This window comes from Echinops telfairi, unplaced genomic scaffold (assembly GCF_000313985.2).
Source record: "Echinops telfairi isolate 266 unplaced genomic scaffold, ASM31398v2 ScPeMD7_7468;HRSCAF=8506_0, whole genome shotgun sequence".
In the NCBI taxonomy this organism is placed as follows: Eukaryota; Metazoa; Chordata; class Mammalia; order Afrosoricida; family Tenrecidae; genus Echinops; species Echinops telfairi.
Window position 1 is genome coordinate 74716132 of NW_022111369.1, and position 15876 is coordinate 74732007.

General features: G+C 37.4%; 1 protein-coding gene across 1 annotated transcript in view; it reads right to left on the reverse strand.

The window, feature by feature from the left end:
* ADGRL3 (adhesion G protein-coupled receptor L3) overlaps positions 1-15876 on the reverse strand; it is a 251646-nt gene that overhangs the window by 191684 nt on the left and 44086 nt on the right. The window contains exons 6-7 of the mRNA XM_045284067.1: positions 5412-5595; positions 3376-3498 (exon numbers count right to left, since the gene is read on the reverse strand). Coding sequence (XP_045140002.1) covers positions 3376-3498; positions 5412-5595 — 307 coding nt within the window. The remainder of the gene's footprint in view (positions 1-3375; positions 3499-5411; positions 5596-15876) is intronic.

Below are 15876 nucleotides of genomic sequence, written 5' to 3' on the forward strand. Positions count from 1 at the left end.
TTAAGTGGAGAGCAAATGTTTTGAGAATGATGAGGGCAATGAAGTACAAATGTGCTTTACATAATTGATGTATGTATGGATTGTGATAAGAGTCCCATGAGCCCCTAATAAAACAATTAAAAAAAGAAAAAGAAGCAGTTGCATTCTTGTCATAAATTTTTTTTTAAAGTCTTAGCATACCTTTCATGCCTTTTCCTCAATTTTCTTAAAACTCCATAAGTCACCATGATTCTCCGTATCTTTTTTTAATACTTTTTATTGGGGACTTTTACATCTCATATCACAATCCATACATTCCTCCAGTGTGTCAAGCACCTTTGCAAATATGTCGCCATAATCATTTTCAAAGCATTCTCTTCCCACTTTAGCCCTTGATATCAGCTCCCCATTTCTTCATCGTCCATCCCCTGCCCACCCTCCCCCATGAACCCTTGATAAATTATAGATTATTGTTTCTATATCTTACATCACCCTCCATCATCCCGCATCCACTTTTCCCTGCGAAGGGGTTATAGGTTGTTCCTTGTGATCGGTTCCCCCTTTTTTCCCCCACCCTCCCCTAATCCTCCTGGCATCTCTTCTCTCCTTGTTGGCCCTGAGGTTGTTTATCTATCCTGGATTCCCTGTGTTGTGGGCTCTTATCAGTAGCAGTGTGGATGTTCTGCTTGAATCTGATTTGTAAAGTAGAAGTGAGGTCATGATAATGGGGTGAAGGAAGCACCAAAGAACTAGAGGAAAGTTGTGTGTTTCATCGGTGCTATACTGCACCCTAACTGGCTTGTCTCTTCTTGTGACCTCTCTGTGAGTGGATGTCCAATTGGCTAGAGATGGGCATTGGGTCTCCACTCCATGCTCCCCCTCCCCCTCCCTGACCCCGCCAATCACCTTGGGTATGGTTTTATTCTGGGTCTTAGATGCCTGAGACCTGATCCCATTTGACACCTCATTGTAACAAAGTCTGGTGTGCTTTTTCCATGTGGGCTTTTTGTTTCTGAGCTATATGGCCACTTGTTTATCTTCAAGTCCTTAAGACCCCAGATGCTATATCTTTTGATAACTGGGAACCATCAGCTTTCTTCACATTTGCCAGGGACAAGGGAACAACAAGTGAACTAAAATCAATGGAAGGAAGGTTGTAGGATGCCTAGTGGGGCTCAATCAAGGGTAATGTAACAGCAAGGAATTTTTTTTTTTAGTTTCAGATATATTATTTCAATGTTAATAATTTATGAGAGGCTTTGCCATGAGTAGGAGTTACCTAGTAGCAAAAGGTGTAGCTTGCTTTGGTTTGTAAAATGGTAGGTATTATGTAATTTGCATTTGAATTTTAAAAAGATATTTAAAGGAAATTCAAAGTATAGAATATCTGTTCTATGAGATTTCCAAAGTTTTTTAAAAAAAGTATTGGTATATATTTCACAAATTTTTCCCTTTAATTGTTCAATCATATTAATAAGAGCTATATAATCATCACCAAAATCAATTTTAGCACTTTTTTTCATTTTAAAAAAATAGTTTTATTAGGGTCTTATACAACTCTTATCACAATACATACATACATCAATTATGTAAAGCACATTTGTGCATTCATTGCCTTCATCATTCTCAAAACATTTACTCTACTCTTAAGCCCCTGGCATCAGCTCCTCATTTTTTTCCCTCTCCCTCCCCGCTACCCCTTCCCTCATGAACCCTTGAGAATTTATAAATTATTATTTTGACATATCTTGCCCTGTCTGAGGTCTCCCTTCACCCACTTTTCTGTTGTCTCTCCCCCAGGGAGGAGGTCACATGTAGATCCTGGTAATCGGTTCCCTCTTTCCAACCCTCTCCCTCTACCCTCCCAGTATCGCCACTCACACCACTGGTCCTGAAGGGATCATCCTCCCTGGATTCCCTGTGTTTCCAGTTCCTACCTGTACCAGCAGTGAGGAATTATTAAACCCAAATGAAGGCTGAACATGATGGTAGGACAAAAGGGAAATAAAAAGGAAATAGAGGAAAGAACCAGGAGGCAAAGGACATTTATAGGGGCCTAAATACAGGCATGTGTGTGTGTGTGTGTGTGTGTGTGTGTATATATATATATCAATCATATCTACATGTTAAGAATTAAGGTTGCAGATGGACATTGGGCCTCAACTCAAGTACTTCCTCAACACAAGAACACTCTGTTTTAACAATCTGGCATTCTGTGATGCTCACCTTCCCTACACAATTGCTGAAGAGAAAATGGGTGCATAAGCAAATGTGGTGATTCTTCATATCTTTTAAGGAATATCTACTAAGGTGACTCCTTGGGAATTAAAAAAAATGGCACCATAAATTTCTGGGCTGATTTTTCTGCCTTTAATTGAACTGGTCCAACACATCACCTCAGAAGATACTATTTTAATTGGGGTTTCTTTCTTTTTTTTTTACTTAAAAATCATTTTATTGTTTTTTTTTACAGCTCCTATAACAATCCATATCTTAATTGTATCAAGCATATTTGTACATATGTTGCCATCGTTATTTTCTAGACATTTACTTTCTTTTGAGCCCTTGGTATCAACTCCTCTTTTTTCCCTCCCTTTGCACCCCCATCCTCATATTAATTGGGCTTTCTTAAGGCATCATAACAAGACAATATCTAGGCATGCCATTGGTAGTATTACAGAGTTATTAAATGTATTACAGAATCAACTTATGTATTACTATCATACACTCATTGTAGAACAATGTTTAAATGTGTTTTGTTTCAAATAACACCACACATAGGTAAACTTGAACCCTAGTAGCAATACTTTTTTACTTAAATCTGTGTGTTTGTGTATATACGCATATAACTTTTTATGGGCACACAATACTTAAAGCATTATTTCAAATCAACAAAAAAATGAATGAACACACCATTAAAATTGGCAGTAATTTAATGATACACTTAAAGATATATACATGCTGAGGACCTAATGTCGGGGGTTTAAATGGAGAGAAAATGTTTTGAGAAACGATGTACAAATGCGCTTTACACAATTGATGTGTGTATGGATTGGGATAACAGTTGTATGAGCCCCTAATAAAATGTTAAAAAAATAAAAAGAACCAGAAAAAAAAAAAAGATATATACATGCAAATGCATTTGCATGTATATATCTTTAAGTGTATCATTAAATTCTTTTCTAATCTGTTGGAGAATTTTATGGAACAAATATCACTGCAATACTGATGTTGTGGTAGGTGATAAAACAAGAGGGGAAGAGATGAAAGGGAAAAATAAAGTGAGAGGAGGAGAGGGGCCAGTGCTTGATAACGTGTCTGATATTCCAAGAAAAGAACCAATGAATTGATGGCAGGTTTAATTTCACCAAGCCTAAACAGTAAATAAGAACCTACCATTTCGGCCATTTTGTTTCAATGTATTTGCCGAAAGCTGGATAGTGCTCCCATGGCCTGTGTTTTCTGGGAATTTTAGGTCTTCCAAATTTCCTTCTGTACTCAGCCTTGCAACTTCCAATTCTGTTAAGAGACGAGAGATAGATGCCCATTGTAAGAAACATGCCAAAATGATCATAGTACTCTAAATTGCTGCAATATTTCTCAAACTAAGACATTGGCAATATATTTTATTTCTCAATGAGCTATGGAATACTTCAGTGTTTTAAGTAAGTGTAAGTATCCTATTCCTATTTTATTTATTCTCAAATTAAATAAATTAAAGGGGAAGAAACCCACTAACATATAAAGCCATACAGGCACTCTGGAGGTACAATTGTTCAGTGCTTGCCTGATTAAAGGCAGGGCATTGATTTGGACCCCCCTGTGGCTCTCTAGAGAAAACACATGGCAATCTCTTCCCTAAAGTTGAGCAGCCCCGTGTACTTTGTCCTAAGGGATTGCTGTGAGTTAGAATTCGCCTGATAGCACACAACAATAACAAGAGCAAGGCGGTATAAATAAGAATATAAATATATGGTGGCTTCAAAAAGTTGGTGGGAAAATGGAATTAAAAGATAATTGCTTTTTCCATGCCCGTCATAGATCAATAATCAATAATTTTTAAGGCCCGCCATAGATCAAGGCCCTTCATCGATCAATAATAAGGTTCAAATTTTAAAATTGAAGTCCAAATCTGTACATTTCATTATAGACAAAGATATTACCTTTATTTTATGAATTAAATAAAAAAACCTTTCACCATGAACAGATGCACTATTGATTTATCTTTTAATCTAGTCAGTATAAAACAACTTTATAAAATCTGAAATAAAATTGTTAGCTCTATGTTTACATACAATAAAAAATGTACCTATTTACTAGCCAAATAACTCAGTAATCAGGAATTGTTTTACCTTCATTTAACTGATAAATTTCTTGATAGTATACAATTCAAGAGCACTCTTGTTTTACCTAAAACAAACCATAAAGCTTGCATTTTCCATCAAAACCAGACTCACTTCCGTTGAGTGCATTGTAAGTCAAAGTGACCTACATCTTAGGGCAGAACTGCCCCAGAGGGTGTCTGAGGCTGTAAATCTTTTTGCTAAATCATTTTATTTGGGGCTTAGACAACTCTTATCACAATCCATACATCCATCCATTGTGCAAAGCACATTTGTGCATTTGCTGCCATCATTATTCTCAAAACATTTGCTTTCTACTTGAGCCCTTGGTATCAGCTCCTCATTTCCCCCCTCCCTCACCCCCTAGGCTGTCAGTCTTTAAGGCAGCAGATGGACTGACCCTTTCCTTGCACAGTGGCTGGTGGGTTTGGGCCACTGAACTATGGTTAGCAACTGAAGTTGTTAGGAGGATAAACGTTTATATACTAAAACATTTATAATATAAATGCATACATAAAACAAAGAAACAGGAACTGATTATAATGATGACTATCTAACCCCACTCGAGGGGAATGAAAAACAGAATAGCAGGTGAACAGATGCATTGGATGGTGTAAGATACACGGGTGGGGTGGGGTAAGGAATAACAATAGTAATATTTAATATAATGACAACTGCTCCTGGAGGAGAAGGTGGGGGAGGGCGAGGATAAAGGGAGCTGATACCAATGAGTGCAAGAAGAAAGAAAATGTTTTGAAAAAGATGGTGGCAATAATTGTACAATCATGCTTGATGTAACTGAACTATGGATTATAGAGTTCCCAATAAAATGTGGGGGGGGAGACAAAACCAAGACCCTCATTGAGAGTCATCTCAGGCTAACACAGTCAATACAGGAATGTCTTGAGTAAGAGAACACACCTGAGTCAATAGCAAATGATCACTTCCTAATTATACAAGAATCATAATTCATTGCCATTGCAATAAAACAGCTACCAGGATATCTGGGACACCATTAATGCGCCTTTTCTTTTCCTTATTTTACTGTGAAAATGACTCCAGACCATGTGTGCCTAAAGGACCACTTACGAATATTGTCGGCGTTCTCCCTGACAATGTCTGTCTTCAGAAGGTTATCCGCCAGCACAAAGGCACTCTCCTCCACCGTGTCCAGCAGCATGGTGGCTGCACGCAGCTGGTCGCCAGTCGTCAGGTCTCTCCACGCATTCAAAGCCTGCGGCTGAAGGAGGTTGTTAACTGTCTCGACCATTGCCTACAACAGAACGACAGAGGTCTCTCGTGAATCGGCAGTGCTGTCAGAAATCCGTGTGCACATGGTGCCCAGCAAGCAGGGATCAGCAGTGAGCAAGAGTTCAGTATTGTCCCATCCTCCCCTGTGACAGGTGACAGCAGAAGCATTTGTTATTTTGTTCTGTAAAACCCTAGCTGAGCCTTTGGAAAACAAGAGGAAAACCTGCTTCTGTGTCGAAGGACAACAAACAGAGCTGTGTTTGCTGCTCAGAATCAACAGCAGAAGTTTCCATTAAAACTAAAGTCACATCATTAAATTATTTGTTTGGAGAACTGTTGAAACTTATACCACATCGCTCACTTGAAAAAAATGTTTTCCTCCACATCACCATAAACCCTGTCGCTGGATTGCAGAACACAACAGGGATTAGGCAAATAACTACCAACAGAACAATATAAGAATGTGTTGCCCATGGCTTGAGAACTCACTGAGTAAATTTTTTTTTTTAGCCAGCTAGTGAAAATGTCTAAATGGGTAATATATCAAAGCAAACATACTCCCAGGAGGTTTAGATGTGTTCTGTGCTGAGAGAAGACTTCTTCATGCTGCTCACTATTAGAGAGGAAAATAAATACAGACTTCTCTACCTATGGCCCTCAGATGTTTTTTCTTCAAAATATCAGCAGTAGGTGTGCTCACACATGGAGATGAAGCACTGTGTTTCGTATTGCTTCATGCAACAGAATCATCTCTCTGGTTACAATTTATGTATTTCCTGTGGTTTTGCTTTATGCTCTGGGTTACAAAGAAATAGCAATTCTCCCACTAAGGTCTTGCGTTTTTATTCAAGTGCAGAGATTTGAAAAACAACAAAATATGACACCTACAGTTTTAAAGTGATCGTCCCTGAACTTGTTCATTATAAAATTTGCATCAAATCAAGAAACAAAGTTGAATAAACAACCAACATAAGCAGTTTCTAGGTAGCACACAGGCGTTTTAAAAGTAGAGGAAGTGCTGATAAGAGAACCATCTCTCACATTGTACTGTGTTCTGGCTGGTGTTTTCGTACCGTAGTAGCCAAGTAACAACTGTTAAAGATTCAGCTTCCTAATGAAACACCTTGGCTGCCAATTAACACCAGCTTTAAAAACTAATTTGCTTTTTGATAAAAGTTATTTTTCTTGATATTTCCCCAGCTTTTCTAAGTTCTGGCCAAAAACAAGAATCACTGAACTTTTATGGAAAACAGTCTTCTTACTCACAACTTGAAGTTTATATATATATATATATATATAAATACATATATATATAAATACATATATATTTATAAATGTATATATATAAAATGAATGTTATGGCTGTATTTTCACATAGTTTGCTTAGCTCTGTCATTTGTTGTAGATTTAAAGCCTGACCTAGTAGGCAGAGCACACGCAGATGACCTGCTTTCCAGGAGTTCTCCATTGAGAAAATGCCAACAGAATTTGCAAGAAAGAGATTCCCACTGGGAAAAAAATAAATAAACAAACAATGAAAACAGCCCTAAGTCTGTCTTTTCTTAAGGCAAACACAACAGAAAAGTCTCGTGATGCAAAGAATGCCCTTCCCGGAACTAGGCTTTCTCTGGATTCACTGGAAATGCTCTGAAACCCTGTCTGCAACAAACATGATGGGTGTTTCTAAAAGCTAACACCAGCGTTAGTTCATAACCTCACAGGGATTAATTCAAATTCCCCCCTCAGAGAATATTTATTGGGGATCATGCCATATTATTTTTTTCATTTCTTTTATTTTTTTAATGTAATAACTACAAAAGGAATGAACAAACAACACCAACAAGATAAGGAAAAGAAACTACAGTCAAGACCGGAAATGCTCCATGAGCCTGTTTGCAACTGAATCCGTTAGCCAACATACCCTGCCCTTGAACTGTTAGCAAATGAATCAAAATAATCTCCTAATTTATTTTAATTTTTAAACTATAATTTCACAGTTATAAATTTTGAATAGGTTTTTAACAATTGTATTCTCCCAAGTAAGACATAATCTTTAAAGAAACTTCCTATCAAATCCCAAATAATTTCCAATTTTATTAAAGAAAGAACAGACTTAAAAGATAGCTCCCAAATCTAGGCTTTGGTGAGTTACGATAACATTTAAAATCAATGTATTCAGCGTTAAAATAAAGCACTGCCCTGTTCACGATTGCTTAAGTAAAATGTTAAGTGAATGTTTAACTCAAGGATTGAGGGATAGGATTATGTAGCATAAAAATTAGAGTATACTGTGTAGAATAACACTGACAGATTTGTACTGGCCTCTAGCACTTATTAACTATGTAACATTAGAGAAGCTACTTAATCTTTCTGTATTTCATATTTAAATCAGGAATGCTAATATAACCATCTTTTATGGTAAGATTATCTGGTAAATACTAAGTACTCTAGCTGTAACTATATTTTTAATTTGATATAAAAGCCTATCATGGAAAGAGCAAAGGTCTTCACTGAATGAAGCCTCAAAGCTGCTGAGGATATCTATAGTAAGATAGAGAAGCAATAAGTCTTCTGCTGTGCAAAATTCAAGTGTAAACTTTTGCACAACATAACTACCAGTGACTACGGTCCCAGGAACTTTGAGGACAGGAGAATCCAGGGAACATAGTGAGTTTTCTAGAACTAGAACACACTGACAAACTTTCTGCTAGTGAAACCCAACAGAACTAAGTCAATCTCAGTAGCTTTATTATTCATACAAATTATGTAAGCTTTCCAAAGGTTACTGGCATAATTCTACTGCCAGTTTAAAGAAAGCAAATTAAAGTAGTCATAACTTCTGAGTAATAAAAGGACACCTACACTTGTATTTTCTTATTCATTTATGCATTTGCATAATTCACTCATAAATGATGACATCTGGTCACAAAATATTTTTTTCTCAAACTAGGTATTTGCATTGCTTACATCTGCTCATAAACAGCTTTTTAAAAACAAGATGGGCTTTCATCTAATTTGGTTACAAAGAAATGAGCATAACTATATTTACTATACAAGTTCAAGTGGAAATGTCCAAGGTGTTTCACGACATGTGAGAGCCAGTACAAGAGCATCACTGTGAGGCCCAACAGTGCTTACTGATGACATTTTTTCTGCTATCACTTCTTTCTGATCTGAAATTGATATACTGAATTGGAAGACAATGAATATGATACCAAATATGTCTTACAGACTACTATTCTATTCTTTACAAAGCCTTGAACCAGAGAGGGGGAACGGAATTCAAATGCATAGACTGAAATCATCTGAAATTGTGAGAAGTAAATTTAATCAACATTGCCTTGACGGACACTAAACAGTAACTGACTTCAGTGGATTTTTAAAGCTCTATCATTTTATTTATTTTTTTAATGTTTCTTTTTTTTTTTCTTTTCTTTTTTTTTTTTTTAACATTTTATTAGGGGCTCATACAACTGTTATCCCAATCCATACACACATCAATTGTGTAAAGCGCATTTGTACATCGTTTCTCAAAACATTTTCTCTCCATTTAAACCCCCAACATTAGGTCCTCATTTTTCCCCTCCCTCCCCGCTTCCCCCTCCCACATGAGCCCTTGATAGTTTATAAATGGGTATTTTGTCATATCTTGCCCTGTCCAACGTCTCCCTCCATCCACTTTTCGGTTGTCTGTCCCCCAGGGAGGAGGTCACACACAGTTCCATGTAATCGGTTCCCTCTTCCCTACCCATTCTCCCTTTACCCTCCCTGTTTTGCCACTCACACCACTAGTCCTATAGGGCTCATCCATCCTGGATTCCCTGTATTTCCAGTTCCTATCTGTACCAGTGTACCTCCTCTGGTCTAGCCAGACTTGCAAGATCGAATTCAAGTCATGGTAGTGGGAGCGGGGAGGAAACATTTAGGAACTAGAGGAAAGTTGTATTTCTCATCATTGTTACATCGCACCGACTGGCTCATCTCCTCCCCGAGACCCCTCTGCAAGGGGATCTCCAGTGGCCTACTAATGGGCTTTGGATCTCCACTCCACACTCCCCCCAACATTCACTATGGTTGTTCTGATGATGCCTTACACCTGATCCCTTCGACACCTTGTGGTTGCATAGGCTGGTGTGCTTCTTCCATGTGGGCTTTGTTGCTTAAAGCTCTATCATTTTAATAGGAGATTTGCAAGTGAGAATTTGCCTTTAGTCTGATACTCAACTTCAACGTGCCTTTGGATAAGTTATGGTTTCTAACTAATTAACAAAATATAAACTACACGTGAAGATAAGTCTTACCTTGTGTCACTTTGAGGAGAGAGGGCACATATTACCTTTATCATTATGGAGTTTATGAACTAGACTCTTAAGGACTTTTGGATGGTTATAAATATCAAATATAAATCCATAGCACAACTGTATGTTTTATACTCTCTAGGGAAAAAAACCCAAATGAATATGCTTCATGGTCTGAATTTAATAATAAGAATCCCATTAAGTGTTGTATATTAGAAATAAATGCCCCAAAGAATATGATCTATCCATGACCCTAGTATGCTTGTTAAAGGACAGTGTTGTTGTGGGGTGCTACTGAGTTGGTTCCAACCCATAGTGACCTTGTGCACAACAGAACGAAACACTGCCCAGTGGACACACTTTAGCGTACGCCTGAGTCCCTTGTTGCAGCCACTGTGTCAACCCATCTTATTAGGGGCCGTCCCCTTCTCTGGCCCTCCACTTTACCAAGCATGGTGTTCTTCTCTTTCTGTACTTTCTTTCTACCAAAAAAGTGGAAGTTTCTTACTAGTTTAACTACTGTGGAAAACTCTGGTGAATAATGGCTGTGAATCTTTGCTATAATAACTTTTGTAATTATTGCAAGAAAAATAACGTACTTGTGAATTCTTTAGCAAGGATACATAAAGCAGCAACAGTGAGAACCACATCAATGGTATGTCTTCCCAACAAGTAGCACATCTCAAGAGAATAAACAGAATTATCGGGGAACAAGTACTCACATTTGGAAACCACCAAAATAATAATCCCAATAAAATTAATGTCCTTTGGAAAAGCTATATAATTTAACCACAACTCCAGTTATCTGAAGCCTAGTACTTTCATCATGTGCAATTCCGATCTTAGCTCAAATGTCACCTGCTTAAAAAGATCTTCGATGACAAAGATCGGTAAGACGACTCTCCCATAAATTGTGGTGCAACGGTTACATGTTGGGCTGCTGACCACAAGATCGGTCGTTTAAAAGTGCTAGCTATGCGAAAGCCAAAGCTTTCTACACCTGTAAGGATTACACTTGGGAAGCCACAGTGTCAGTGCTACCCTGACCTACAGGGTCACGATGAGTCCGGAATTGACTCGAGGGCAGTGAGTTTGGTTTGATTTTTCTGTAAGTCACTTACTGCTTCCCAAATCCTTATTTCTTTACCAGCATTATTACATATCTCCGAATGAAAAGGAGATAAACTCTGTGAAGATGATTCTGTCTCATTTAATGTTATCTCAAACAGTGCCAGGTTAACATAATAAGTGCTGAAAAACTCTTTGCTGAATGATTACAAAAATGAGTGAAGAGCTGTACTTAAGTCAGCTTTCTCAATTTAGATACCAATACAAAAATATCTTTGAAAGCATGAGTTTTATGAATACAATTTATTTAACCAAAAACAAAGATACATATTGACTACCCAGTGCTTCTTTGATCATTCTTATTTTAGAGATTAAAAGTCATATTGGGCTCTCATTTTAGTACTTATTCATATTTAGCTGAAATAGCCATATTTATGTTTGACTTTCTCAATAAACTATGGTATGCACAAGAGAGAAATTATACTCACTTCTGTTTTTCCAAAGTAAAGATTTGTGTCTGGAGATATTTCTGTTACTCATTATACAAATGAAATTTATAATATTATCAGTTATAACATTATCAATATAATATTCGTAACCTGAAATACAATGGGAAAACTGAAAGAAATCTTTTCTAGCTCCAAATGTTGTCTGCGACAAAAGAAGAAAGTCTTCTGAGGAATTAATTGACCAGATGTATGCACAGATCTTGAGGAAGGCGGGCTAATGTCAAAAATACAACAAGGGGAGCCTCAGGGGAACAGATGAAATGTTGGGCTGCTAACTGTAAGGTCATTGGTTCAAATCCACCATGCACTTCATGAGAGAAAGGTGAGACAGTCTCTTGCCTGAAGAGTTCCAGCCTTGGAATGCCGACGAAGGGGGAGTCAGAACGGCCTGGACAACAGTGGGAAACAAGACACGTTTAGAAGAAGAAAAGCAAAACTACGGTTTCTTGAGGGAAGTGCAGAGCACTATGCAAAATAACAATGTTTTACTACAAAAACATGAAATTTGGCTTATGAGGTGCCAAAGTGTACAGTGAATACACTTTATGTACACATGCCGCAGAGAAAATCAATGAGTTTTCATTAAAGTTATATGATATATATTCCACAGCATTATAAGACATACATGTAGCAATACATTCTCACTGGAGAGAATCAAGAAAAGATGACCAAAGATTGTTCTAGAAATATAGTGATGATTGCACAACTCTATCATGACTAAATTGTTAAAGACTAAATGTGAATTGTATGTCAATAAAACTACTTTAAAAACAATAAATATGAGAACAAAATATTCTAAAATTGATTGTGATTATGACTGCTCAAATCTTCTTAATATAATTGAACAAATGTATGATATGTGAACTATATGCCAGTAAACCTGCTAAACATTATAAGACTTCAGAAGTTGTTTCTGAGTAGACTCTTAAAGATTCCTCGACGAAACTATGATGAAGGTATTTGAAGCTGCAGAACTTATGAAGAAAGCATAGGAAGACAGAAGCAGAAGAAGAATAACTTATGTAGGAATGTGCTCATTGGGGTGAGGTGCATATACAGGGCAAGAAAGAGAGTGGCGAGATGAGAGCTACAAGGAATAGTAAGTAAAATGAATGTCTGCAGTATCTTGCAATGGAATTTGGTATACAGTATGTATACTTTAGTGTATAGAAAATGCATAGTGACTAAACATTTAAGCAAATAAGTTAAAATTTAAAGAGCTGTGTTTTTTCAAAGTTCTTGAGTAATATAGTTACACAATTTGGTTGTTAACTGAAAGGCTAAAGGTTCAAGCCCCTGCAAAGCGCCTCCAAAGAAAGTTACAGATGTCTGAAAAATCGGCCATGGAAAACAAGGTTTTCCTGTGACACACAGTGCCAAGTGTTGGTATTATAGTTGACATAAATTCTGTTTTCTTCTTCTCAAGTACTTTGGACGAATTGTAAGGAAAGACCAGTCCCTGGAGAAGAACGTAATGCTAGGTAAGCTGGCAGGGTAGCAAAAAAGAGGAAAACCTTCAAAACTATGGATTGCCCCCATGGCCGCACTATAGGCTCCAACATAAGACCGATTGCGAGGCTGGCGCAGGCCCAGGCAGTTCTTTCCCGTGTTGCACACAGGGCTGCCTGAGTCAGAATGAGCCCAACTGCACTAACAGCCACGGGGGTTTTGTTTTCTATTTTTTGAATACTTTCTCTGAAAGCAAACTAAAAGATGATAAAGATCAGAGTTCTGAAGCCTGGAAAAATTATAAAAGAAGGAATAAATATTATGTTTTGCTCATTTAATATTTTAAAAGTTATTTGTGTTACAATAAAGCAAAATTTTATAAATATTTACATTATTATTAAGTGGAATATCAGAGCAATTATTTCATATTGAGATGAATTGAAATTGAAATCCTTTTAATGGGATTTTTTCCCCTTTATTTTCATTTTGTTTCTGATATAGTGTTCTGAATACAACATTGCTGTATATTCTTACTATATATAATTATAGCTATATTTCTCCCTAATATCTAAATTTCAGGACATGTTGAGAAAGAAAAAAAGTGTTCTTTTGTTTCCATTCTCTGCTGTCACTTTTATCATATTTCAATATTTGAGAATAAGCTTATACTGATTTATAATTTCAAAATGCAAAAGAAAAACACAAAAACAAGCTTCCTTTAAATAATCTGTATTTGACCTCTTGATATATGTAACATTTATTCATTGAAAATAAAGTTAAATTAAATGAAAGAAACTCACTTTTGAATATGATACTTAATACTACAATCTGCATTTAGATAGTGATTTAAATCAAAATCTTGAAGGTCATATGATATGAGTCTTCAAAATAGTTTAGAACAGGCAGATTTTTTATTAGAAGTCAAGCTGCAAGACTGCTATTTACACATCAGATTAATAAACCTGTTTCTTTTACAGTCATTGTCATTTAATATCATCTAGGTTATAAAAACTACTAATCTCTAAACTTCTTTCCATATTACAGTGAAATATTAGCATTTCAAGTCTTCATTAAAATTAGATTGTGTAACATAACTGACCTTAATGTTGTAATAACAAACTTTAACAGTAAATAGAACAACATGAAATCAAAATTTCATAGGAAAAAAAAAGTCTCCCTCTTCTAGAGACCTTTTTTACACTATAAAAAGTAAGTTTTTAGTCAAGTACAATTGACTGTTTAAATCTAGTTTGAAAATAAATGACTGAAAGGTGCTTAGTAAAATTGTATCCATATCATATTACAGAAATGAAATACAGCTACGTTTTTCCTAACTCAATATTCATTCAACAAATATTGAGCACCTTTAGTGTGCTAGTCCATAGATATGCAACAAGAAAGAAAGAAAATCTGCCTTCATGGTGATAACTAGATAGTGGTGCCAGACAATTAAACAAGTAATTGAATTACAACATGACGAGCATATAACAATGGAAACATACAGAGCTCCATATTTGTAAGGGGGGGGTTTCATGAAGTAGCAGAACTCCAAACTGAATTAAAGGTTGACCAAACATTTGCAAGAGAAAAGGCGTGATGTCTAGCATGAACCTAAAGGCAGACAGGGGAATGAGAAGAAGACACTTTACCGGAACTGCAAACATATTCCTTATAGCTAGAGTTATAATAGAGTTATCATAGAGTTATAATAGAGTTATAATAGAGTTATAATAAATAGAGTTATAATAGAGTTATAATAGAGTGCTTATAGCTAGAGTAGATGAAGTCATCCAGTTATGCGGTGAAGCCGTGAAGGAGATCCCTCAAAGGTATTCAGAGCACATTAAGATATTAGAAAGAATTCCTACAGGCAATGTTTTAGGAGGACAATGGCAAACCATGGACCATTTTAAGATAAAGAATGATATACAGAAACCAAGAAGGACAAAGAGAAAGGGGCAGCCAGCCTAGACTCCCTATGGGATCCCCAAGCCCAGAGGAGGAGGTCCCTGCATGGAGCTGCTGGGGCACAGAGAGGACTGTGGGACCAACAACAACTCAAGACATGTTGTCCCCTAAATGGAGCATAAGGAGACAGGGGACAATAATGGGGACACACGGTGGGGAGACAGTGTGGGAACAGAGGATAACAGATCAGCATTCGGAGTAAAGCCAAACACAGAGCCACTGAGGAGCCTCAAGAATGGACTTCAGGTGAGGAAGGGCAGTCCTCGGATCTCCCTCAGGACCAGGGGGAAGGATCCCACGGAGACGGCAAACAGACCTGGACCTATCTAGGGTCTTTTTTCTTTTCTCTCATCTTTTTCTCTTCTCTTTTCTTTCTTCAAGCATAGGTCTTCTTATTGTTCGGACTAGGACATGGATGAGTTGCCTAATTATATGGGTTGGACCATGGGACGGAAGCCCGGGGAGAAGGCAATGGGGCCAATGGCCCCAGAAGGTAGAGGGGGAAGAAGGAGGTGGGGAGAAGGGTGTGGTGAGCAGATGGCCTCACGGACAGGGGAACACCTAGGGAAGCAGAACCAGCATCTGGGAGAGGTTAGAGATCCTATGAGGATTAGAGCAACACCGAGCTAGTGAAGAGGAAGCACTAAAATGTGGAAGAAGGTGGAAAGTGATGGTGGGGAAGGAGGAGGCAAAAGGAAACAGAGGCAAGCTCTAGGAAGCAAAGGCACAGATAGGGAGATTAACAGAGGTGTGCATTTACGCAAATACATTAATCCGTAACAATAATGGTATTAGCCTATGTACATATATTTATAAGGCAATACACTGAAGCTGCAGATAGGCCTTGGACCTTGGTTCATACCTTCTCTCAATACAAGAACACTTTGTTCTAACAAATTGCCATTCTGTGATGCTCAACAGCCCCCCCCACACACACACACACAAAATGGATGCCTACGCATATGTGGTGAGGACAGAGGATGGTGCCCAGCTATTAAAAGATACAGTGTC